Source organism: Haliotis asinina, chromosome 2 (assembly GCF_037392515.1).
Source record: "Haliotis asinina isolate JCU_RB_2024 chromosome 2, JCU_Hal_asi_v2, whole genome shotgun sequence".
In the NCBI taxonomy this organism is placed as follows: Eukaryota; Metazoa; Mollusca; class Gastropoda; order Lepetellida; family Haliotidae; genus Haliotis; species Haliotis asinina.
In genome coordinates, this window is record NC_090281.1 from 85,168,139 (window position 1) to 85,195,386 (window position 27,248).

Genomic DNA, 27,248 nt, shown 5'->3' on the forward strand with positions numbered 1-27,248 from the left:
GGCGACCAGCGGGATCGTGTGGTCAGGCACTCTTACGTGGTTGACAGATGTCATCGAATCTAAATTGCGTAGAACGATGTTCATAATACCAGTCACTGGTAGTACTGGTATACTGGCTGGTGTCTCGGTCCTTTTCGAGCGGAAAATCAAGACACTGGAGTGTTGACTTTAGCTGAAGTAGAACAGGAAAAACTCTAAAGGAAGCCAAATAACTTGACGCTTCAGATTGGACTTCTTCAACAGTGCTCCCACTCAAAAAATTTTAAGAACACATTGCTGGCTATTAATCAAGATTCACACTGAAACAACACGGAACGTATATACTTCATAACTTCCTTTATTCGTGTAATTTGATGAATTGTTCCTTTGTTTCAGGTTTAGCTTATTTCCTAGTGATGTGACCTGTACAGTTTTCAAACCGAACGAGGAAGCATTAATTAGTTATGTTTAATGTTGTCAGTGTGAACCAAGAGCGGTAGGGTATATACGGGTACATGGGGTCGTTTTCAAGCCACACTCTTAGACACTATGTAGCATGTTAAACCTGATATGCAGGGGGGGGGGGGGGGTATGGAGAAACATCGTCAACGACAAACAAATATAGCGATGCATAGCATACTTCTCATGGTATCTTTCTCAACGACAACATACGACGTCTTGTACCTAGTGTCAGCAACTTGTTTGTGATCATTGCCTTTAAAATATTTCTTCAATGTACAAAGTGTTAAGTTGTCGTTGGGACTGTTACATCACCAACGCTTGGGTTAAATCACCGTTAGGATTGTTACGTCGCAAACGCTTGAGTTAAGTCACCGTTGGGATTGTTACGTCGCAAGCGTTTATGTTGAATCACCGTTGGGACTGTTACATCACCAACGCTTGTGTTAAATAACCGTCAGGATAGTTACAACGCAAACGCTTGTGTTAAGTCACCGTTGGGATTGTTGCATCACAAACGCTTGAATTAAGTCACCGTTTGGCTGTTAGATCACCGAATCTTGTGTTATGTCTCGGTTGGGACAGTTACATCACAAACGCTTGTGCCAAGTAACCGTTAGGACTGTTATCCCCAAACACTTATGTCACGTCACCTTTGGCGTAGTTACATCACCAACGCTTGTGTTAGGATCTGTTAGTCTATGTTCCGTGACCATTAGTCGCCATTATGCAGGTGTAATGTTTCTATATGCTTGAAGCCAGTATGGTCGTGTCTGTGGGTCACCATTAAGTGGATAAGGTCATTATCGTGTTATCAATTAGTTCACCTTTCATTAATCACCTCTTGGTAACAGTTTTGTTACAGTCTCATCATCACACACTCCAAATACAGCTAGACAAACAACAACACATAGACAGTGTACACACAATTCCATCCTCGTCTGAATATAACAAAATCCTTGTAGGTAGTGTTAAAATGGCCCGACAAAGGTTTGAAAATGTTTAAACCATACATAGTGTCCAGTGATAGTAGGTCACCATATACCTCCATGCGGAAATGAAGCGATTGAAACACAGGCTATTGCCAGTGACGTCCTCAGATATCCACACATTAACTCCACCTTATATTTAATAAAATTTCTAAGAGATACGAATTAAATCTCAACACGCATTATCAATGTAATAAGTATTCCTACATGACGACACAATCTGCCTGAGAGTAGGCGACAAATCGAAAGACTTCTTTCATAAGGATGGAAACATACAGTGATATGTGAACGTGGGTAGCAGACGACAACAACGGGTAACAGGTTATGTGAGGGCGGGCTATGTGGGATAGTGTTATCGGGGATGGGTGTGTGATGAACTGGGTCGACATGGAATACCCATCTCGTGGTGTATTCAGGGTAAACGGGAGACCACAGGTCAACAAAACTCCACACAAGTTGGATTAATTGCGTGATCAGTCGTTGTTGAATGCTGAATGTCGTCTCATGGGACGTTTGGTACAGATCGACGTCCTCGAAAAAGTGTGAATATATGACGGTTAACAGCAACTCATAGTATCCTCAGGTGAGTGGCCATAGGTGAAATTCCATCGTCATGGCCGGTCTGCTTAGCACAATATGAATGCCCGAGTTGGTGTATTCTGTGTTTGGGCGATGGGTGATAATGCTGATAATTTTCCGAAATGAAAATATGTGACATTTAAACATAATATTGTTTCAGGTTTGGGCCAACATGTCCAGCCTGTTCAGGCGGGTGTCCAACCTGGTCTGGGGGTCCCGTCGTTCGGCTCCCAGAGAAAAAGACAAAAAGAGCCCCAAGTCTGGGAGGAAAAAGAAAGGAAAGAAAGATAGAGAGGAGGAGACGAAACATGCCGAGGTTAGTTCCGTGAAACGAACTATAAATAACAGCCCGACGGATCAAGCTGTGCTACTCAGCCGTGACCGTCACGCGCACTCTGAAGACATGGCGGACACCTCAGTAGCAGACGACACGATCCATACCAACAAGTCCAGCGTTGAATCTCACGTGCGAGAGGAGGAAACGGTGAACGGTTGTGATAGTGCTCAGTTAAACAGTTCACCGTCTTGTGGAGACGACAATGTGACTTTGCTTGCATCACAAGCTTCAGGCGACAGCAAACGTGAGGGCGCGAATACTAAATTTGCACAGACAGGCTCGAAAGAAAGTGAATTGACCGAGTCTGGCGAGTCCCAAACTTCAAGCTTGAGTCACTTGGAGAACATATCGGAGAAAGAAGCGAGTTTGTTACTGAACGAAATGTACAGTGAGAGCTCTGTTGATTCGGAACATGGAACAGGATCTGAAAAAGAAAATCAAAAGTCTAAAAAGGGAATTAAACACATACTTCGTCGAAAAATAAGCGCGACGTTGATGAATATTGATTTGGAGCAGTGTGATCCAGAGATTTGTGTGAGCGTGTTAAAAATCCCGTCTGTGAATACGTTCGGGGCTTTGAAGAAGAAGGTAAAGTCCAGTGGGAAAGAATGGATGCAAGGATTCTTGGACGCCAAAGGCCTGGACGCTCTGCTGGACTGTGTAGACACACTTGGAAGTAAACGGGTAACCCAGCTGTCCGATGCCCTTCTTCTCCTTGAATGTGTGGCTTGTATCAAAGTGGTGATGAACTCCAAACTGGGCTTGGAATGCCTGGTCCAACATCCCGATTACGTCAACAGACTCGTCAAAGGTAAGGAAAAAAAACTATATTTGCTTTGTGAATCCGAGTGCCGTCATGGTGACGTTTTTTCAAAGGTATCGTTATGTGATGCAAGGCCAGAAATCCACGGAAACGACACCTGTGATTAGTGGTGTGCACAGCGAAATGGGCACCTTATGTCGTCATGATGACGTTAATCTATTGTTAGCTATTTAGGTTGACGTCAAGTTGTAATAAATGTTGAGAATGTCGTGATTCGCATCGTCGTCACAATACAACTGCATGTATTCATGATACATTGTACTGATCTTGGAAATGACCAAAACACAGCAGCACACCCAACTGTCGTTACGTAGACGTACATCTTTTGACATGGTATGTCTTTCATATTATACTTATCACTTAAATTTACAACGAGTTGTTATGGAGACATCAGTAATACCATTATAACGTTTTTGCGATACGATACAGTCGTCACGAGGACGTACTTCCCCAGGCCCCATTATATGAGTGGTAGTTACTGCTTGGTGTATAAGAGACACAAACCGTATTACCAGCATACAGAAGTACATGCAAAGGTACCATGATGTCTCAAACGCGACGAGGGTCTTTTTGTCGTCATGAGAACGTACATACATAACCACCATGACGTTAGTGATGTGAAGAGCAAGGAATTGACAGTCATGTAGTGAAGGGTTGCTGCTTCAGTTTACTCTGTGTCAGCCCCCATTTGGAAATATATCAAACTGATTAGTTTTATTAAAAATGGTTCGGACATTTTTAAATTCAGATCTTGTGTAATAACTACTGGAATCACGATGATGTCGTTATAAGGAAAATGTGCCATGTTTGTGTGAATGGGTGTTTATGAAAAGAATTATTTCCTTGTATACCTTCTATAGGGTGAGTTATTCGAAGTACATCACTTTAGGCTTCCTTCTTTTGTGGAAAACTGTAGAAAACTGGAATACGCCAAATGTCATAACCATTCACTGTGACTTTCTCCCAGCAAGGCACGTGTAATATGGCAGAAATTAAGGTTGTTTAAAATATGAAATATCATATGTAGAGTTCCCTGGATTAATTCATATGTGAGCACGGATCCCGAAACAGGCGTTGTTCATAATATCAACACTAATTTCCTTGTACCTGTATCTGTTACACATGCATCTGTTACACATGCATCTGTTACACATGTATCTGTTACACATGCATATGTTACACATGCATCTGTTACACATGTATCTGTTACACATGCATCTGTTACACATGTATCTGTTACATATGTATATGTTACACATGCATCTGCAGCTTTTACACATGTATCTGTTACATATGTATGTAGTAGTATCTGTAGCATCTGTTACGCAGTTAAACATATCCACCCTTATCCATGCAACGATGTGACAGTCCTGTGGTAAAAGCGTTCCCATGACACCAGTAAATGATTACACAAAATACATTCAAACGAATGTGTAATAAATGAGTATTAGTTTTTAATTATAAGTGAGATGTCAAATTCGCTCTTTTAACGTTCAAGACAATTTTCGTTGACTTCGTCAATGATGCATGATGAAAGGTCAGAAATAATGATAATCATTATATTGCTCAATGTTTAAATATCGCGATGAGTTCCTTCAAGACTATCCTTGAAGACCCTGGATAGAGCTGTTTTTCACTAACCCATGCTTGTTGCAAGAGGCGACTAACGGGATCGGGTGGACAAACACTCTGACGTAGTTGACACATGTCATCCTATCCCAGCTGCGTAGTTTGATGCTCATGCTGTTGATCACTGTGGTGTCTTGTCCAGATTGGATTATTTACAGACTGCAGCCATCTAGCTTGAATACTGCTGAGTATTATAATACTGTTGAGTTTAACACCAACCAACCAACATAATGGATGCCACCGATGGTGTACGGTACTCGCATGTCTCACAAATACCTGGTGTCATCACTATATCACGGAATAAACCAACATACGCTTTTGATGTATTTGGAAACGTTCCATGAACAGAACAGATTATAATTGGGATGGATTCGATGTAGACCAATGTTTAAGATCTAACTTTGCCCAGTGAAACATTCAAAAATACTTTTTGTGGCAGCGTAAAACCTCACTCATTCAACGATCCGTTTTCATTCTTGTGAGAGTAATACGATCCCGGTATTAATTGTTTTATTACCTGCAGGCATTATGAATTAGCTTAAACATGGACCCTGGGCGTTCGAATATTTGGCAGACATTGTCAAGAACGTGGATCTTTTAATGTTGATTTGATAAATTGCTCCAGGAAATCATCAGTGTAACGTATATGTTCTCACACACTTTGTAAATACTACTTGGACTTTAAAAATACTATATACATCAACCCTATGTAAAGTTGCCAGTAGGATCACAGTGACATAGTGAGGAAGGCGTTGTATGTCGTTACGGCGACAGCTGCTTGCCTTGGAGCATATGACCTGGAAACAGACACTTCCAAACATGTAATGATCATTTATAATATTCAAATACATTATAAGTCCCATGAAAATAGTTATGAAAGGAATGATTGTTTCTTTATCGCCAGTGGCCAGTCACGCTTGTATAACTTCCATACAGAAGGCTGAGCTCATTGTCTGATCACTTGGTAGTTTGCCTTCCCAGTGTGTTGTTTTCACCAAGCATTGACAGAGCACCTCGAAGATGTAGGCCGCAAGTCATGTCTGTTTAATCATTGAAGACACGAATGGACACGAATTATGAATTCGATATTTGGTTTGTTAAATTCGTTCTTGTTTTTTCATATATGAAAATTCTAAACATCTACGCCCCAATTTGTTTGGGATTTTGAATATTATGACAGTTAAAGGGGCGTGGTCATTTAGAAAACCAATGGCGTTATTAAACACGGAATTGCCATCTGCTGAATATAAGCTTTCAGCATGACACAATAACGTGGTTGTCGTCCACTGGTTGTCATTATAGTGTGAATGCCAACACGGATGTTGTATCTGTAGCTAAATACGACAAAATGAAATGACGTTTGGCCTTTGAAGATAATTAAGTGTTATTACCATGGTATACAATAATATCAATCTAATAATATGAGCAAATGTGTCTGATGTAGACATTCCTTAAAGTTTATCACCATATGAAGATAACAGTTAATGCCAGTCCAAGTCTGTTATAACCTCTGTAAGTGTTGATCATTGTGACTATTATGGAAATGAAGCGAGGACAAAGCCTGTCGTGCAATAATTGCATAACATGTTGTATGCTATTTATGTCCATTATTTATGTGCGATTAATATCCTCGCACAATGGTAATCTGTACTCCATAAGAAGGATAACAGGAGCCGTATCTACTAGAACCTGTTGACCTCAGAGGACGTGGATCGATAATGACGTTGTGACGTAACAAGACATTGTTTCTCGATTATGACGTTATGACGTCACAAGACATTGTTTCTCGATTATGACCTGTTCATGTTAAGTACAGAACATGATGGACTGCCTGTCAGAACAGACTGGATAACCTGATGCAATCCCCGGTGTGATTATGTGGCTGTGGCCAGGTAAGCTCCAGATCCAGCAACTTCTTCAATCGAAAAGAGGTCGGTGGTAGCCAAGTGGTTAAAGCGTTCGCTCATCATGTCGAAGACCCGGGTTCGATTCCCCATGTGGGTACAATGTGTGAGACCTATTTCTGGTGTCACCCGCTGTGATATTACTCATGAATATTGCTAAAAGCGGTGTAGAAATAAACGCGTTAAGTGTATAAAAGACACAGCATGGTTGAACGTTAGCTATCAGATTCCTATATGTCATCAGGTGGTTATACCCTTCGCTGGTCACACCAAAGGCCTGGGTTCGATTCCATAATGTGGGTACAATGTGTGAAGCTAAATCCTGATGTAATCCGACGTGTTATTACTGGAATATTGATCAAAGTGGCGTAAACCCTAATCTCACTCGCTGAAACAATGCTAAAGGCATGTAACAGATACATCAACTGTTTAAATGGTTAATGTCTAAACGGTTAATGCCATCCAAACATGAGGGGTTTCCATCCAGAGTAAGGTGCCAGGTCCCCTTATATCTGCAATGCTGTTCAAAGCTTCGACAAACCCCACTCACTTACTCACCATCTCTTGGCGCAGTATTGCCTCTGCATGCACTGCTGTTCGTTTTCATGGATGACAATCGTGGATATTAAGTGTTGATTCAATATTGTGCAATATTCTCATGGCATCAGGTAATAATTACACGGCAAAGATGCATTCACAGGAATGTGTAACAAATTAGACATTAGCTTAAAAAAATATACATGACATGTCAAATTGGATCTTTTAACGACCATGGCCAAGACAATAACAGTCCATTTTCGATCAATGATTCACGTCGAAAGCCAATAATAATATAATTATGGTAATATTGTTTAAATATTGCGATGGATTCCACCAAGGCTACCTGTGAAGATTCGTGTTAGAATTGGTCTTTCGTAAGTTATGATTGTCTTAAGAGGCGACAAACGGGATTGGGTGGTTAGGTCATCTGACTTGGTCATCGTATCCTAGATTTGTGCTCATGCTATTTGTCACAGGACTATCTGGTTTTACAGACCACCGCCATATAAACGGAATATTGCTCAGTGTGATGCGGTAGAAGGTAGACCGGGGTATCATTTCTCAGCTCCATTGAACGGATTTGTTTTCTGCGGGGGGCAGGTCCGCCTTGGCAACATTCAGGAGTCAAGCTGTGGGACAATACATAACTGATGTATTATATAGCGGAAATAAAACTTACATATTCATTCACGTGAATGCCCCGTCATGCGCACACATAAACAAGCTGCCTGCAGCGAACAGGGTTCGATCGTAGGTTTCGGGGATCACGGCCAGGGCAATGGACATATTTATTGCCATTCAAACATATTACCAAGGTCAGTCCTAATGTGCTGGAAGAGATTCGCCCGGAACATGTCAGCCCTCGCCTACATTATACACAGGAAAGGAAAGTTCAATTGACACGAATAACAGGAAGGTGTGATAGTTTTAACCAGTCTATTTGCTGTTAACTGTTTTGTGAACGCCGTCGACATTTATGAAAGGCTGCTAAAAAGAATTTTTAAATTACGTGATTATTTTTTCATCACTAGACATGTCAGGTCAACGCAATATCAGTTTGGTGTACCATTGCTTTACTTAGGGTAGCCTGTATTACATGTAGTTTCAGATCGTCAAACAAGGAATAGATCTCAGAAGGGAAGGTGTGTTTTCAGTCACAAATATACTTGTAGGTGTAGTGAAGCTATCTGCGTTTGGTTGTCAAATATATCACAAAACAAATATTTTGTACACGTATATCCGATCTACCATGAAATATATTTTGTGGTGCTTCACAACAGTGGCCATTCTGTTCTTGCAGTGTAGGTATCGGATAGGTCACCTGGCGGCCTTCTCACAAAGCTGTCTTGAAGCTCGGATTGGCGTAAAGGTTTACTACTTTAGCGTTGTGTTAACTTTGGTCCACGTCTGGAATGAAGAGAACGTCGGACCAGGTTCCAAGGTGGCTTAAATATGGCATGTTGAATGGAATGAAACATTGCGAGTTGACTGTATCATATCTGATCACGAAATCGACTTTCCTCTTTCGCTTTAGAAACGAGGACTGAAGATCACTATAAACATCGCTTACACTCCGAATTTACCCACTATGACATGCTTTAAAAAGGGTCGATAACAGGTGATCGCTTAGCAGTCAATCCAATGTTACGTGAAATAGCAAACATTTATCGTTTATTCCAGTTGAAGAACTAATAATGTATTTACATGCCCTTAAAGTAAATGTGACATTTTCTCGTTATGTAGAGATATTTCTCCTGGTCCTGTGTACTATGGTCAGGTCACACATCTAAGCCACCTTGGTCCAAGAGAGAAGATGGATAGCTCATCGTGACAGATAGGATGGGTGTGGCGTTTGAAGGATATTTGCCTCTATCAACCAGCAGCGAGTGGATACCCGATAGGGGGGTGGGGGGAGGTTGTTTTGTTAAACTCCATATTCAGCAATATGCTCGATATTTGGCGGCGGTCTGTAAACAACGGAGTCTGTACCAGACAACCAAGTGATCAACAACATGAGCGTCGATCTATGCAGCGAGCCTGACCACCCGATCCCGCTTGTCGTGTCTCACGACATGTATTTTTTGCTGAGGACCAATTCTTACCCGTATCTTCACGGGTGATGTGACAGTAGATCTCTAGTGCCGTACACTGCCGCTTTGGTGAAAACATGTTTAGAGTGAAAAACATTGACCCAGCTACTGAGGTAATGATATATTTTCTGTCGTGACCACTACCACTGACCTGATAATTGATCCTACTGCCATATAACTGGATCATGCGCTAAAGGTTTACATCAAATGCGTTTGCACTTTCGGCAGTCTCACTTGCACAGAAATCAGTAATTAAAGCGTTGGTGTGAAACACAAAGGTAAGGGGTCGTTCATTAGTACTATTCATTAACTATTCATTAATCAAAATATCTTTGTTACGAGTGTTTTGGTCATATTTCTTAAATAGCATTAAAAGTGACTTTAGGGTGAAGCAATTGACTATATAAAAATGCTGCCGGCATTTTCACAACGTTCTATAAATTTCAGATCTTCCTTCAGCAAACATGCATCAAAGTTTTTGCCGCCACTGAAGAATGCAAACAACATTTTCGACGATACGGTTTCTGATGGTCAATACCCTGTTTCCCCTCAGTTGACCAGTGATGAAACAGAAATTATCTAATGGGGCCATGGGATTTTTTGTCCATAAAATGACGTTGCATTGCTTATGACCGCGAAAATAAATTCAAATTAAACAGCTTAGATTAAAGCTATAATAAAACACAATTTAATACAGAAATTATGCACACTGTCAGTCCAAATTGCCTGCATAAGTCATATGCCCCTAGGTTCTGGCTTAAGTCGAGATATTGGTACACATCGGTGTGAACCAGCCGCTTCGTGATGGATTTTCTGGTAAGGGCGAACAAGGTCCCCCATATTCAACCCCATTCTCAGTAAACATGGTTCAAGAACATTTACATAGCCAGATAGAAATTTCCGGATCGGAGAGCTGTATAGAAATGGACCTCATTTCTAGATCTTGCACAAGAGTTGCCAACAGACGTGTTCACATTTCAAAGACTGAATTCACACAAAGGTAACCGTTTCAATTATTGATCGACCTTTTTATCTGACTACGGAGTATGTCTCACCGAGTAGGTAAGGCATTCACTTGTCACAATGTAGGCTCTAGTTTGATTCCAAGTCGGGTCGCAGTGCATCAAGCCCATTCTTGGTGGCCTTATAGGTTACGTGGTGTAGTATCACTCCATTGTATGATGATATTGTCCTTGGGAAAATTGGTAACCACAGATATGTTTATAGCACAATACGGACAGAAAGACTCCAGACATATCCAGTGAATCAAATTACTGTCATGATTGAGAGGATTTCTCTGTTCAGAGAGATGTAACAGCCGTTGGGTGTGAAATTACTTTCGAACAGCGATAATGTGACCACGAGTCCTGTTCAATAAAGCGAACATTGAAGTAGATTCAGATTTGCTGCTTTTTAGCAATGCCAAATATTAATATTTTATTATACTTGACAATGAAATTGGGGCCCGTTGCTAAATGTTACATTTACATTTTCACATAATTTGCGTGACAAAATACGAGTATGTAAGGTACTGTTGTAAATGTTTCCGTGGACTGAATATTAAGTGATGGCAGACGGAGAGAAGGGTTGGGGAGTCGTTGTATACATCATCGACATTCAGCTTTCCCGGATGTCAGACTGCAATATACAGTGATAGTTCTTTCTCTGCCCCGTATAAAATTGGCTTGCGAACACCTAGAGAGAAAGAAAACCCTCCTTCGCCTCTAAACGTAATGATTATATAATTGTGGCGATTCGTGTACATATTTCCGTCTGTGACAGTCTACTTGTTACACCTACCTTTACATTGTGTCTCTCGGCAAGGGCCATGTTTACACGTTGCGTTGACAGATATAAGTGCAAGGAGATCTTTCCGGTAACCATGGCATATTCATTCTTGGTTTTTTTTAAAGTGGATCTTTTGAAGTGCTTCGTTACAACAAACAAAGACACCTTCCGCAAACAGTCGTACAATACGGTCACGTACTGTATTCCCGTGTATAATATGGTTACATACACTTTATGTGCCCACCTGATGCATGAATTACCTTTGTGCGTGCATTTAGTTTGTACAGGTGTAATTGTTTTTTAAAGACTCACCTTTGACTTAACTGTAATTGTGACAAAAGGGGAGATATAATGTTACATTATATTAAAGCTAACCTCAAAATGCAGAAGATCTGAAACAAACAAAAACTGAAATAAAAATCAGTTTTGATCATTATGTTATAAAATCCAGTATTTATATACATACACACACACATACACACACATACACACATTTACGCTCACATTCACGAACGCACGCACATACATTCATACAAACGCATGTACGCACCACGCACGCAAAAAACATACACACACACAAACAAACAAATTTGCTATAATGTTGTGATCTCTTTTTTCCTTCCTCTCCTAACTAAGAAATCCGTTTATCCGGGTGATGTCTGTTTGTTCAGACAGATTATGTACGCCACGAGGTAGCCTGCAATGAATAAAACCTTGTAATAAATAGAATAAAATGCCCCATTAATTGTTGGTTATTGTGATAACAGTGCATTGCTTTTGTGTGTTTACACCCTGTAAATAGTGAGTCTAAAGTTCACCGCCATCACGTTTGGGCGTCCGTAATAGTTGACATACAATGGCGTACTCGTAGATACACGACACTTGCCGGACACTTTGCATACTGCTTCTACAGAGATGAAAGCGGAGTGACATTTATGACATTATATTCTCATACGAGTCGTCGTAAATTACAAGATCAGTGGGGCCCTTGTACATAGCGCGCATACAGGTCACTGAGCATTCTCTTTATAGTCACAAGCACTATGTGTTTTAGTAGTGAAGTGACCGAGTTACCACTTCAACACAACCCTCCAAACAGGAATGTGTGATTGCATCTAGAAGTGACAAGCTGACCCATATATAATGTGTACACGTGTTGTGTGTAGCCTAGGGTTTTTTTTCCATGACCTATACTATCATATTGTCCGTATGTTTTGCTTTGTCAGAACTTTTGTGAAAATGGATGACTGAATATTGCATGATTACACGATGCCATTTAGAAAGTGGTCAAATGCAACATATGTCATATTTGTCAAATGCAACATATGTCATACTTTACTAAGAAAGTGAAATCCCAAATATGACATATGTTGAATATTGCAGTTACGACACCGAATCTTTTTAGTCGAACTCCATATCGAGCTATCCGAAGTACGAGGTCGATGCGTTTCAGAGGAGATTGATCATAACTACATTTAAAGCCACACATTTTGACGTAGATGATAGTTACCTTTGAATCTGTGAAAGGCTAGGTAGTGTGAACATTTAAAACAATTAAAGGTCAATGCATTATAGCCACTCACAGACTCAAACTGAACTTGTGTGAAGGGCACAAGGTATATTCTATCGTCTCTTTTCCAGTAGACTCGGACCAGTGTGTTTACTCATGTCCAGTACGTCGTCCTAACAAAACCTCATTACGCAAAAACTAGTGATTAAGATACTGGATAACCGTGAATTCTGTTTGTAATTCAAATAATCTCTCTCTCTCTCTCTCTCGATCGATCGATCGATCGATCGATAAGATTCCATCTCAACCCAGGGCACCCTTCAGGGCACCCGAACACCATAACACCTTTAATTCGAACACAATGTTTGCTTTCTTTGAAGTTGGAAATGACATAACAGCGGGCTTCGTTAAAGTACATTGACATTTATAGCCTGGTTCTACCGACCTGATGTTGCAGCTTCAATTAGTTTCATATCGGCGGCACCTGCGCTGCGGACGTTGGTTGCCAAGGCATGTCGACGAAAGACCAGAATCGATAATAAAAACTTTTTACATGTAGAATGAATGGCTTTGAAAACTGGACAAAAACGCTTTTGCAAAATATACTAGCTTCTGATTGCTGCTAAAAGGGGTAGGGCCTGTTTATCACACTGTTATAACTCGCATTACTCGCGGGAAAGAGCGTTATAACGAGTATGGTATGTTTTAGTATATATCCACAATTTTCTCGATAATTAGTCTTGGCCTGGCGATTGTGCAGACACAGTTAATTATTGTACATTATCCAGAATGAGGCAAGCCTACATTTTCAAAAGGTTCTGAATCTCTCATAACTTTTGAGTTCGTTTTCAGTATATACCGTTTGTGGCTAAGTAAATTATGCGCGTATATATGCAGAGACAAATCTTCAGTCTCTTCTTTGGCGGTTAGTTGTAGCGCTACAGCTTCCTTCTCATTCTCTGTCACTCTGTAAGGAGCAGTGGGGTATCCTAATAGTAAAGCGTTCGCTCTATTCCCCACATGGGTACACAATGTATGAAGCCCATTTCTGGTGTCTTCCTGTCGTGTTTTTGCTGGGATATTGCTAAAAGTGGCGTAAAGCCATATTTACTCACTCACTCACCTTCTCACTCTCTCTCACTCTTAAGGAGCGGTGGTGTAGCCTTGTGGTTGAAGCGTTCGCTTGTCCGATCCTAGTTCGATTCCCCACGTGTGAACAATGTGTGAAGCCCATTCTTGTTGTCCCCCGCCGTGGAGTTGCCGAACTTTTGCTAAAGGCGGCGTAAATCCCGACTCACTCACTCGCATTCAATGTTTCACAAAAAACAAACATCGCTAGATTCAAACTCACCGCTAAGACAATATCGCCATTTCGATCTAAATCCGTAACCGGCAAACAGTGGCAACTTTTCTGAACATTAAATTTCGGATTTGGATGAAGGATTTCTTTAGATAGCACTTAAAAGGTTTGACACATTTTACGAAAACGAGCACCTTGTTCATCCCCACGTGTGATGGAGACACTCGACATTTAGGGCGGTTATCTCAGAGATGCGGGCCATGTGAGATAAATGCGTTGAATGCACTTTCTCCATGCACGGCGTCCTCCTGCCGTCGAGGGCCGTGTCACTCTTCTTAACAAGCGTCTCTCAACACAAGGGACAAAAGTGTTCCCGGGCTTCTCGACAACTACGTCCAACTTGGGGAGGTTTGGGCAAGAAAACACAACATGGATATTGACTCAGCGGTATTTTTACAGCAAAAAAATCCTTTCGTTCCAGCTTCATTTTGAAACCTGTTTCCATGACCCTAGGATCATCCTTCATGTCTACATCATGTACGAATGGAGCAGTCGGTTACTACGTCATGGTTTCTGCTGCAATTTTGCTTTCTTGTTGATGTCAGCATCGTGTGGGGGGATTTGAGAAAACAAAGTTGTGACATTTAATTAGATTCCAAGTGGGTCAGCTATAGCCTGTTTCTTAAATACGTGGACAAATTAACCCTGAGCTTGAAACCTTAACGTGATGTTGAAATACGGTCAAATATGAACGTGTCGGGGAGTGTTTAATGTTGTGTTTGATTAGCGTGTAGTTATTGTATTAATGCTGTTTAATTGTCTAATTGTTATTGAAACTTTTTCAACGAAAATAATGTTGTCGAATGTCTGCCTCTGACGCGAGATATATATTGACGTTTCTAATCATGAGAAACCGGGAAGATCCTGTATGGAACTGATCTTCAGTAGCCCATGTTTGTCGTAAGAGGTGACTAACGGGATCTGGTGGTCAGGCTCGTCGACTTGGTTGAGACATGTCATTGGTTCCCACTTGCACAGATGGTCATGTTGTTGATTACTGGAGTGTCTGGTCCATACTCGATTATTTACAGAACGCTGCCATGTAGCTGGAATATATGCTGCGTGCGGCGTAAAACTAAACTCACTCACCCACATTTTCAAGTGGTTACGCATGTGGCATACGGCATGTGTCTGTTAAAGTATGTAGGACAGAGAGACCATGGTCTGTTTCCCTGAACAGCGCGTTTTCTAAATTCTCGCTAATCGAACGCATCATGAATCCCCACACCCTAGTAGCTGCATGAGCTAATTCGTGTGGAAATTGCTTTTAGTGGCATTTCTATTTCAGTGAATTTTTGGACACGGTATGCAAAGTAAACAGAATAGTGTGTGGAAAGGTCGTGTAAATGTATTAGGCTTGACGGTACCCGTTTTTCCGGTTTTGATACAGTTCAGTAGATGAACATGTTTCAGGAACTGTCATTACCACATCCCCATTTATCATCGCGTTATAGCCTGTACCAACTGTTTAATATGTTGTATGGGGGCCTAGTGGTTGAGGCGTTCGCTCGTCACGCCGAAGACCCGGGTTCGATTCCTCACATGGGTACAATGTGTGAAGCCAGTGTCTGGTGTCCCTTGCTGTAGAATTGCTAGAATCCTGCTACAAAAGACATATAATTACATCCACTCATTCGCTATCGCGATACGAGTCAGCTCTGCTCACCGGGAAAACATTAGGCACCATTTCTCTCTTACAGACTGCAGCGTCTTTTGAGCCATGAGAAATGGTTCAGAAACATAGTCCTCAAATATTCTTGCTACGGGGTTCTCTTTTTGTTTGAACTTGATCTCTGTCAATGATTACAGTTTCTTTTGCTCCTGAGCTAGGGTCGAAAAAAATGTTTGTCGTGGTTAAATATCAATAACATTTTAACGTTTCGACCACCAGAAAGCAAACTTAAGCAGGGAAAGTCTGGGTCGTGATGTACCTTTCGTATCAGCCTACAGGAGTTCAGTGTAGCGGCCAATGAGCACAAACACATAAACTCAATATCGTATGAGCACGTTATGAGATGCAACGGCCTAGAAGCACGTTGAGTTTGATCTGGCGGTTAAACGTGTAACCAGACTCATTGACATTAATTGACATCAGTACGAGTCTCTTGGAGATTCCAGGAAACAGGGAGGTCCACTGTCCCATACTTTTCGTAATGACATATAGGAATCTGATAGCTAACGTTCAACCATGCTGTGTCTTTAATACACTTAACGCGTTTATTTCTACACCGCTTTTAGCAATATTCATGAGTAATATCACAGCGGGTGACACCAGAAATAGGTCTCACACATTGTACCCATATAGGGAATCGAACCCGGGTCTTCGACAAGATGAGCGAACGCTTTAACCACTTGGCTACCACCGACCTCTTTTCCATTGAAGAAGTTGCTGGATCTGGAGCTTACCTGACCACAGCCACATAATCACACCGGGGATTGCATCTGGTTATCTAGTCTGTTCTGATAGGCAGTCCGCCATATTCTGTACTTAACATGAACGCATCATAATCGAGAGACAATGTCTTAGTACGTCACAACGTCACTATCGATGCACGTCCTCTGAGGTCAACAGGTTCTAATAGATATCAATTCTTATACATGTAGGTGGGGTAGCCTTGTGATTAACCGATGGCCCGGGTTCGATTCTCCTCTCGTGAAACCCTCAATTTTGCCGTCCCCTGCCCCTTCCGTTATACTGGCGGAATATTGGTAAAAGCGGTATAAAATCATACTCAGGTGTTATGTGGTGTTACCTTGGTAAAATAATTGAGTTCACCACAGTGATTTCAAGTGACACGTGGCCAAGTGTAAGTTCAGTTACATCAACTATGGACATTTTCAGTTTGTTGGTCTCGGCAGTATTCCAGCCTAATTACGTGTATCCGCAAATAATCCCAGTATGGGCCAGACAATCCAGTGAACAACTGAACAATATCATCGTGATATTGTTTCAATGGCATGCATCAGGCCAGCGAGCCTGGCCACCTAATTCCTCTTGCGAAGTCTGATTTAAGTAGGTTGGTTTGCCTTCATCAATATATATCACAGTGCATCTGCCGAAAATTGATGGGAAGCATTTTTGGGAAACCCGCATGTACAGGTTATATACTAACGCTACCAATATTGCTTTTGAATCCTGTAAGAGCTAAGTGAAACATCTCTCCGTACCTTGAACATCTGAAGAGTCATAGACATGATTTTACTGCGCTTCGCTCATTATTTCAAAATATTCATCAAATGACGATTCAGGTTCCACAAAGGCGACGGTTAAAAGAATACATTTATCAACAGCGTGTAGGACAATGTGTTGTATGCAGATAAAACAAGAAAGAAATCCAAACAGTCGACATTCACCGTTTTTCTGAATACTGTCGTAATACAAGGTGATAAGAGTTAACTCCCTTGACAACACACCTGCCAGTTTCCTACGTGATCTCGCCCATCATGAGGAGGCAACCACAAGCTTCAGGTAAAAAAATTTTCTATTTAGCCTGGCTGTTAATTGTAAGTGAATATTTGTCTCAGCTGAGCATACACAGAAACCGAATTTGCACCAGGGCTGGGCGGATATCAAGTTTTCTTCGGAATGTTCTTATGGCTGTAACTACGAAAAATTGCAGCACCAATAGAAGTGCCCTGCAGTACAAGCCGATGAAGTCCGACGGTATCAGTCATTATTATTCCCCGCCGCACGGGGATATAGTATCAGGCTCCGTCCGTACGTCCGTATGTCCGCTCGTATATACAAACTGGTATGTCTTAAGAACCGTTGACTAGATTCTTTTCCTACCTAGGTTCATGATCAATATGAGAAAAACCCCAGTCAGGTTTGATGACCTTCACCTTCATTTCAAGGTCACAAGGGTATTTTATCGTTTTATCTTTGTCAGTGAGATATCTCAAAAACCGTTGACTGGATATTCTTTCATATTCAACGCCAAGCTTTATCTAGGGAAGACATGTTTGTGACCTTCACGAAATTTTCAAGGTCTCGGCGTCAATTTGAAGATTTCAGCATGTTAACCTGAATTGCCAGCAAGATTCTTTTCTTCATAGACTTTCAAGACTTCTATAGCACGTTTTTCAATAAGCAATTTCAATGACATTCATGCCAAGGTCAAAGTCGGTCTTGAAAACTAAAGAGCAAGATATCAAGAGAGGTTGACTGGTCATGCTTTTGTTGACATTCTAAATTCATCTTAAGCTTTCATTACTTTTTAAGTTTAGTTTCATAATTTGCGGCGGGGGATTATTTCACCTTAGTGACGATGCTTTATGATTGTTATTATCATGCCATCAACCCAAAATATACTAACATAGCATCATGTTTACTACGTTTTCATGGTGGCGCTTTGGCCTGCCCCTTTGTATTGTGAATCGAAATAGGATTATGTTTTTCATCATTATGATTATTATCTAGATCTTTAATGTAACTAAATGAGAGACAGCGATTGCAATGAAAACAAACGGACAGAAAAAAGTGAAATGTTACAAAATACAATAATTGAAATAACACGAGAATAATGGGCTTCACGAAAAACGTATGGGAGTATAAAAAATGAAAATTTCGATTTTCATAAATAAAACTGATTTAACGAGAAAATAATCGGCATTTCAAAAAGCATAATGGAAATGACTAGAAATTATGCTGCGAGGGCGGCATCATTGCGTTTCCGTAAATGTCCAGCTTTCGCGGTTTCCCCACGATAGAATGACGAGTAATATTGATGAATTTGTTGTAACAAACATGGATCCTGTCTGTACACAGTATGTCCCATATCTCTCGTACAGGTTAGACTAGTCTGAGGATTGGGTGATCACTATGACCTCTGATTTTGTCCTTGTTTTGGTTGGAGGGGTAGCCTTATGGATAACGTGTTTGCTCGTCACATTAAAGCACTGGGTTCATAGGTACCAAGTCTATTACTGGTGTTCCCAGCTGTGATTAAAGGTTTGAATATTGACAAAAATGGTATAAAATAATGAACTCACTCACTCGGGAAACGGGCTCCTAGCTGTGACGGTGGTGGTTATTGTTGCTCACACCTTCAACCACTGGGTTGATAGAGAAAGTTTGTAGTTAACGCTGTCCCGCCACACCTTAAAAGAAAATATTCTCAACCATCGACGATCGCGATAAATGTCCGCATAACCGTTTAAAGATTTTCCTACTCTGTTGTAACAGATAAATTACAGTTATAATGTCGTGTTAAGAGCTCTGAACGGCAAATAACATGTGTTTCTATTAATAAAAAACATACTAGAACATATTTAACAAGGATTAGAGAAATAGAAAGTAGTGAAGCCCTTGGCGATGTCCGATTTTTTTCATTTCTATCAACGCCTATTTTTAGTTGTTTGTATATTTGTTCATCACGAAGTAGTCATCTGTGCGCGTCGATGACACAAAGAACGCCTGTCAGTCAAATTATATATCGAACTAGTGTTTCTTCCTATAGGAAGCGGCTGCCCTTCTAACATGGCTTCCTGTCACAAATGAGGACTGCAAGTGGCAATCGGCTATGCTAGGTATTGCCATTCTCAGAACCTGATACGTGTAGTAGCGATTGTGACTCTATATACACTTAACGTGACTATTTCTTCCGAGAGGCTACTCATGTACCGACCATATATATTTGTTTTAATTGACAGGTGTCAGGTTACAGAAATCGTTTATTTATATTACACCTCCTACGTTGTGTGGACGCGATGACATAGAAGGAGTCCATCTCGCTCTCTCTTAGACAAACTGGGGCAGTGTTTCATTTCTTAATATGCCATAAACACAATCACCTAAGTGAGCCTTAATGGTACAGATAGAGCGGTGGGGTAGCCCAGTGGTTCAAGCGTTCGCTCGTCATGCCGAGAGCATGTGTTAAGCCCTTTTGTGGTGTTTCCCACCCTGATATTGCTAGAATATTGAACTAATCACGAAAACATTCATACCACACTGATGAGATCTGACTCCGTAGTTCTGTCAATTTCATTTCCTCGGCTCAAATCACGACCTCTCGGACCTATCATAACCACGGAATATTGTGGCGTAAGACCTCGCACTTTCACTCACTAATGATGCAAATTATATGTGAACAATGTTGTAACACAACTCGGGAACGGGACACCCGATTCGTTTATCCGATCTCCTTTAAACGTGTACGATCTTACAGGAAAAGATTGCGCAAGTTAACCGGGACTTTGCTGCAAGTAAGGTATACTTACCAGCAAAAAGCATGACTTCAGCAATTAGGTAAAGGGAATTTGCCGATTGCAAAGTCCATACCAACAACCGTGGGCTTTTAATAATCCAGGGCTTAGATTTCGAAGCTCTCTTAGCGCTAAGATTGCCGTAAGTTAATGTAAATGAATGGCACTTACGACTATCAGCGCTAAGAGAGTTTCGAAAATCTAGGCCCAGATCTTATATCTTCTGTCTTTATGTGTTATGCATTGCTCTCAACAATATTGTATCTACATAACGCGGACCAAACAACCCAGTGTTCAAGAGCATGAGCACCATCCATGTAAATGAGATACGATGACGAGTCAAGCAAGTCCGAGCGTCTGACCGCTCTATCCCGTTAGAGAGTCTGACCACTCTATCCTGATACAGCGTCTGACCACTCTATCCCGTTAGAGCATCTGAGCACTCTATCCCGTTAGAGCGTCTGCCCACTCTATCCCGTTAGTCAATTCTTACCACAAACAGGGGTTGCTGACGACACATAATCGGATCTTTACCGCTTCAGTATGAACGGATCTGTAAAATCAGTAGACAAGCTCTTAAAAATAACAATAACTTATCCTACATCATTTATGTATGTTGTTGTCAGGGGACACGTGGTATTTTGTGAAGAATTTTATGGAACTGTTTCCACCCCGGGCCCCTTTTCACAAAGCTGCCGTAGCGCTAAGTCTGCCGTACCTCTTATTCTGTAACATTGACTTACGACAGTCGTAGCGCTGCGATAGGTTTGTGAAATTCCCGGATACGTACTAGGAACAAACCTTTTGCGCATATCATACAAGATTTATTTACGTCATCATATCACATGGTATTGTCACGTGGTGCCCTCTAAGGTCGTAACCTGAGAAGGTTGTTTACTATGACACCTGCATGTTTTGATTTGGAATTAACCCAAGCGTGTCTGCGTAAATCCCAGACTTAGGAATACAGCGGTGATATTTGTCACCTCCAACATAAACACGTCATTAACGCCTTGTAGGCAGACAGTCACCATCAAAATATCATACACTCCTTAATCCGTGATTATGTACAATAAACTTGACCTCCTCGACAAGACATGGGTCCTTGCGGAACTCCCTCAACAACATTACCTTCTCCGTCTACAGAAAACCCACCCACACCGACCAGTATATTCACTACCTCTATAACCGTCACCTCCAGATCAAACATGCAGTTGTCTCCACCCTGACCAGACAAGCCAAATCTATCTGCGATTCTGACCATCTCCAAACTGAAACAGACCATCTAAGAACTTTATTCATCAACCTCAAGGGCTATCCCAAACAACTTGTAGACAGAACCAAACCATCAACCCTGTAACAGCAAGAAGAACGCCAACCAAAATCTGAACCATCCCCAGTTACAATTAACATTCCCTACCAAGGTCAGATTAGCCACCACATCAGTCGACTGCTCAAGAAAACTGCCGGTATAGATGTGATCTTCAGGTCTGACAAAACACTGAAGACCATTCTGAAGGTCAATAGCAGATGTACACGAACCAAGACCACTCACAAGCCCAGGGGCTGCATCTACAAGCTTATGTGTGACTGTGGCAGCAGCTATATAGGAGAGACATGTCGCCCCATTGACAATGGGCTTAAAGAACACAGAACTTCAGAAGAAAAATCAGATCTAAAATCAGCCCTTTCCAAACATATTGTGAGCAATCCGTCACACTCCATTGACTGGCAAGCAACAAACATCACAGCATCGAAAATCCATGATTTGCGACGACGCAAAATTTCAGAAGCTATCAACATCAAGAGATTAGCCCCACAGATGAACAGAGACCAAGGTATTTACCTACCCAGTGCCTGGGAAATCAATTAAACGCAAGGCTTCACCAATCACCGGCTAATCCACTGTTACAGGATCATCCAACCCTTAGTATCTTATCCTAGCTTTTGTATACTATCATCCCCCCACTATTGTACACCAATCAAATACATTGGCTTCTATTGCTTAATCCATTGTAACAACACCACACCAGCTTGTGTATATTTTAATTTTCTTTTCATCTGCTATGTTTTAATGGTATATACATGCTTAAAATCATCACTCTGGCTTCATGTACATTACAAGTATATATATCCTGTATATATATCCTGTTTAACTGTTAGTTAGCATCCACCTGATGTAGGGGCAAGGAATAGCCCAGAAACGTTGTGAAAACAGTAAAGAAGAAGTTGACATCCATAACATTTTGTCGTATATAAGACATGGGTAGTGTTCGTCAAGAGCGGCCTGGACATTTATCTGCTTTGAGGTTTAACGTTGCGATAAAACGAACGCTATTATACGCCGCAAGTATCGATATCCTAAGCTATATCATCTTGACCTTTACATAGTTGGAGTCCAGTGGTGAGAGTGCCCTCCCGGCGAGTGTAAATTCAGTGGTTCGATTCTCGGCGGTCTCATACCAAAAGACGATAAAGGAAGGCAGTAGTTACTCTGCCTCGTAATGAGTGTTTGGGTTGGTTGTTTGGTTGTTCGCCTCACTCGGCAATATTCCATCAATATGGTCGCGGTCTGGACCAGACAACCCACTGATCATCAGCAAGAGCATCGATCTACACGAGTGTGATACGACGTCCTAATGAATGGGTTATACCATGTATTGATCACCACCGGGTCACTATGAGTTTTCGGAGTGGGATATCCATGTGAACTTCGGCATGGTGTTTTGTCACCAAAAGGCGCGCTAAACGCCCTTTCACCTTGCCCAAGGGACGGTAGGCCGTGTAGCCTAGTAGTTAAGGTGTTGGCTCGTCACGCAAAAGACCCGGATTCGATTCCCCACATGGGAACATTATGTTAAGTCCATTTCTGGTGTCCCCAGTGATATTGCTGGAATGTTGCGAAAGGTGTAGTAAAATACAACTCTCTCCCTCGCTATTCCCCTCGCCTCACGTCATTTTGCAGGGATTTATTCTGAAAACCCGAGTCTAGGCAAAACAAAGCGACCAATAGTTTCATCAACAATACTTGTATTCAGATACCACCAAAATGTTCTACCCAGTCTTGCTTCTGTCAGCTTACAAGTTGTACCCCTATCCTGAGAGTCAGCTGTTACATGTACCCCTATCCTGAGAGTCAGCTGTTACATGTACCCCTATCCTGAGAGTCAGCTGTTACATGTAGGAGTTACCCGATAAGTTGCATGTGCTTTCCTTTAATTTCCTTTACGTTTTCAAATCGGATGTGTCCACACTCAAGCATATGTGTCTGTCTTACCAAGGCCGTGGGTATTTCATCCCAGGTACATGTCAAACAGCTGACCATGGACTCGTGGACATGTTTATCCCCTGGTAGTGTGTTAACATGTGGAATGCTGAAAAGGGCAGTCTTGATTACATCCCGCGATTATCTAAATTCTTTCCGCCTATAGATTAGTTCATTCCAGAAGTTTAAGTTGACGTTTGTCTTTTTCATTGAAAAACAAAACAAAACCAAATAGCATTAACCAAGTGTCATGCTCTACTTTCGCGGACTTTTTGGCATATTTAACCTGCTTCCTAAGGTCGAGATTGCGAGGAGACGGGGGAATATATATATATATATATTTAGTATTCGGTAGTTTGAAAAAGAAACAGTCGCGGACTCTTCGTTATTTATTTTTTTCTATTTAGATAGTGTGAAAATTTACCCGTTTCCCTAACTGACAAACAGTGATCATAATTCACCTCAGTACCTTTGGTGAATTATTTGTGATTTTCAAAGTTGTTTTTGCGTGCCTACGTAGAAACCAAAAGCACATCGTCACTGGCGGCTGACCTTCAACATCCTCACCGTTGCCTGACTGCCACCACGTCACCATCCTCTATCCCACCATGTCACTGGACCTCTGCATCGTGAACTCGATCAGGGCTGCTAGAGTTAGAAACGTCCCTGGCACTACGAATATATTTCGACAGCCTTAGTCTCCCACTGCGAGCGACAGGTGTACCTTGTGTTAATGAGACGGGCTCTTTACGTCGCCTGCAGTGGTCCGATTGTTCCTTTATTGGTCGACGTTCCACGACCGTTAAGTCCCCACGGAAACATACGGTGAAAGTTCCCATGGGACGGATAAAGCACGAAGGGGTGCGTGTTTTGTGATTATTCTATATGGGAGAAATGACATTTAATGCAGGAAGAGACTGAAATTAATGGTGCGATGGCTGGTAGTCAACAGAATTTGTTGTGTTTTGGGGTCGAAGTAGGGACAATCTTCAGTATGGTTTAATGCTGACCGTTTCATTCGAAAACATTTTATGACCATCTAATGTACATATCGATAGAATTGCTCACTTCACAATATTCGCGTTTAGGTTATCGTTTCCCCTATTCAGTATCAAGGTGGTGTGCCTGAAAATATGAAAAACGAAAAGGTCATCCACTAAAAACGCAGTGTACTGTAACAGTTTGTTTCTTTGTTCGGGAGCTTGAGCTTTAGTGTTTTATTCAATATTCTGTCGGTATAAGCGTCGGGCACACCAAACATGGCAACGCATGTTGTACATATATGTTCGGTTATCGTTAACTCTAGCTCTGGGGCGTTGGGGTAGCCCAGTGGTTAAAGCGTTCACTTGTCACGCGGGTTCGATTTGCCACATGGGTTCAATATGCGTCGACTTGCTGGAATATTGCTAAAAACCGGCGTAAAACCTCACTCACGCCCCCTCTACGCTTAACTCCATTGAGACCCTAGTCTTTCAGTGCACATTAACTCAATACCCCAGCCTGCGCGCCTTAAAGAAGCTAAGGACGGATTGTCAGGACCAGGTGTGTGTGTGCGTGCGTGCGTGCGTGCGTGCATGCATGCGTCTGTCCATCTGTGTGTGTGACTGCGCGCGCGACTACAAACAGATCTACGCTCATGCGATCGCACACGCGAATGCTGTTATTACAGTCAAAGAGAGTGACTATAAATGCCCCCGCTTCGGTATTGACCAGACTGTTGCTGCAGGCGGGGCGTGCACATTTCCGCCGAGTGGCGATATAACGCCTACGATCAAGCTGTTTGTCCTTTCAAGTGACAATTACCATGAGCTGCCCTGTGTCAGTCGAGTACATCATGTTTGAGATAACACAAAACTTGAAATCGTAGTAACTGTTTGGGGTTTTACGTTGCACTGTTCCAAGGTTTCAAAGGCGACGTGTAACTAATCCAGTGCAAACCACAACACACCAGGGTTTGATATTATGAGCAACAACCCAAGCATGAATAGCTTTCTGATATTAACTCTACCACCTAGTGGTTGAAGTGTTCGCTCGTCACACCCAAGACCCGGGTTCTGTTCTCCACTTGGGCACAATGAGTGAAGCCCATGTCTGGGCTCCCCCTTTCCTAGAATAATGTTAAAGCGGCGTAAAATTGTATTCACTCACGCTCATCACAAAAACAATCATACTACACAGATGACAGCCCAAGATGAGACCAATCTTGGTAGCTCTTTATTTAGACTTTTTATTGACCCCTTTCAAATTACGAGGCCTTGAGCCTATATAAACGTCTTCCTTCCTTTGATGTGTTAATGGCTGTACTTCAACAACCCATTTATACATCGCCGTGACGAAGAACACGTGGCCACTCTCACTGTCTTTGCTGGTAAAGTGGCCTTGAGTGGAAATAACTTGAAAAAGGGAACGTTGAATCGCAGATTCAGATCTGCTTGTAAAGTCTAACCATGTGATCATCCGTTTTCGTAACTGAACCAGGGTCATCAAGTTCACTTCATACCACGTACACTAGCGGTGGTGTAGTATACTTGCTTACAGGTAATCATTGAGCCTCACGAAGTGGCTTTGAGGACCTAAACTACCACATGACTTCAATCAACGAGTACACATATCTTGTGATTGTGGTTGAAGCGGCGTAAAACTAAACTCACTATTTCGAAACTAGCGAGTTTTTTACGCATTTTACACACGGTGTGTGTTTATTTCGACGTCCTGTGTTTTGAATCGATGTTGATCTGAGGTGTAAGAACTGACCTTTATGAAAACATGGAAGTTTACGTACTCAGATGTTGTTTTACACCATTTTTCTCAAAGTGCATGAAGAAAATGGATCCATCCTTGTAATGTTTAGTTCAATGTTATGACCACACACCTGCCATAGTAACGCAATGGATACGTCGTCACAGCTAGATATAGAAAGGCGACATAGTTCCCCCTTATATTCTATGTCACTGTCCGGAAAGGTCAGCCTAGACTGAAACTAGAGGATGGGCCAGGTTCTCAAAGCGAACATATCTTCCTAATCCAGTAAATGAACTGAGTAAAGTGATCCAGGTTATACGACAGTCTCTTACAAAATTGCAAGCTGTGTAACTTTAGCAGTGGTATTTGCACTTAACTCTAAGCAAACACAATGAGCCTTGTGGGCGGCCGTTGAAATAGTTTCTTCTCAAAGAAAACTTGCTCAGCATTTGACTTGACCTTTTGTTTCTCGAGTAGGAGGATAACAGCACGATTGTTGAATTGTTTTAAGAGAAAGAGGTTGTTGCATGTGTAATATCTGCTTGTCTACCGAAGTTACTCAGAGTCGTTTTTCAGCCATACTTTCGACTACGTGAGTGGTTCACTTCTTGCATTTCAGGAACGATGGTGTGGCCACGATTGTGAACACGTCCGCTTCTGTTACGGGTAGCCGTACAGCTGATGCAAAGATACTATTGGCCGTACAGTTGATGTAGAGATACGGGTAGCTGTACAGTTGATGTAGAGATACGGGTAGCTGTACAGTTGATGTAGAGATACGGTTGGCCGTACAGTTGATGTAGAGATACGGGTAGCTGTAGAGTTGGTTGACATGTATGTTCTGTTTGCGTATCATGACAGTCATCCTTTCTTATCTTCATCACAGCAATGTCTTCTCCAAAGCTACCGTCGATACATACATACTTACACTGCCCTATTCAGTATTGTCAGAGAAAAACACCAAACTGAGAGACGATTCCGTTTAAGTGAGTGAGTAAGTGGCTAGGATAGTTCCTCGTAATATAAGTCAATGGATTGTTGGGTCCAGAC

The 27,248-nt window shown here is 41.7% G+C and overlaps 1 protein-coding gene across 4 annotated transcripts in view; it reads left to right on the top strand.

Annotated features, from left to right (window-relative positions):
• LOC137274478 (inverted formin-2-like) overlaps positions 1-27,248 on the top strand; it is a 103,314-nt gene that overhangs the window by 44,873 nt on the left and 31,193 nt on the right. For 3 of the 4 annotated variants that reach the window (XM_067807682.1, XM_067807681.1, XM_067807684.1), the window contains one exon: positions 2,167-3,154. In XM_067807682.1, the coding sequence (XP_067663783.1) occupies positions 2,167-3,154 (988 nt within the window). Of the gene's footprint in view, positions 1-1,778; positions 2,011-2,166; positions 3,155-27,248 lie in introns of those variants that run through there. The other variant, XM_067807683.1, reaches the window with a different exon arrangement.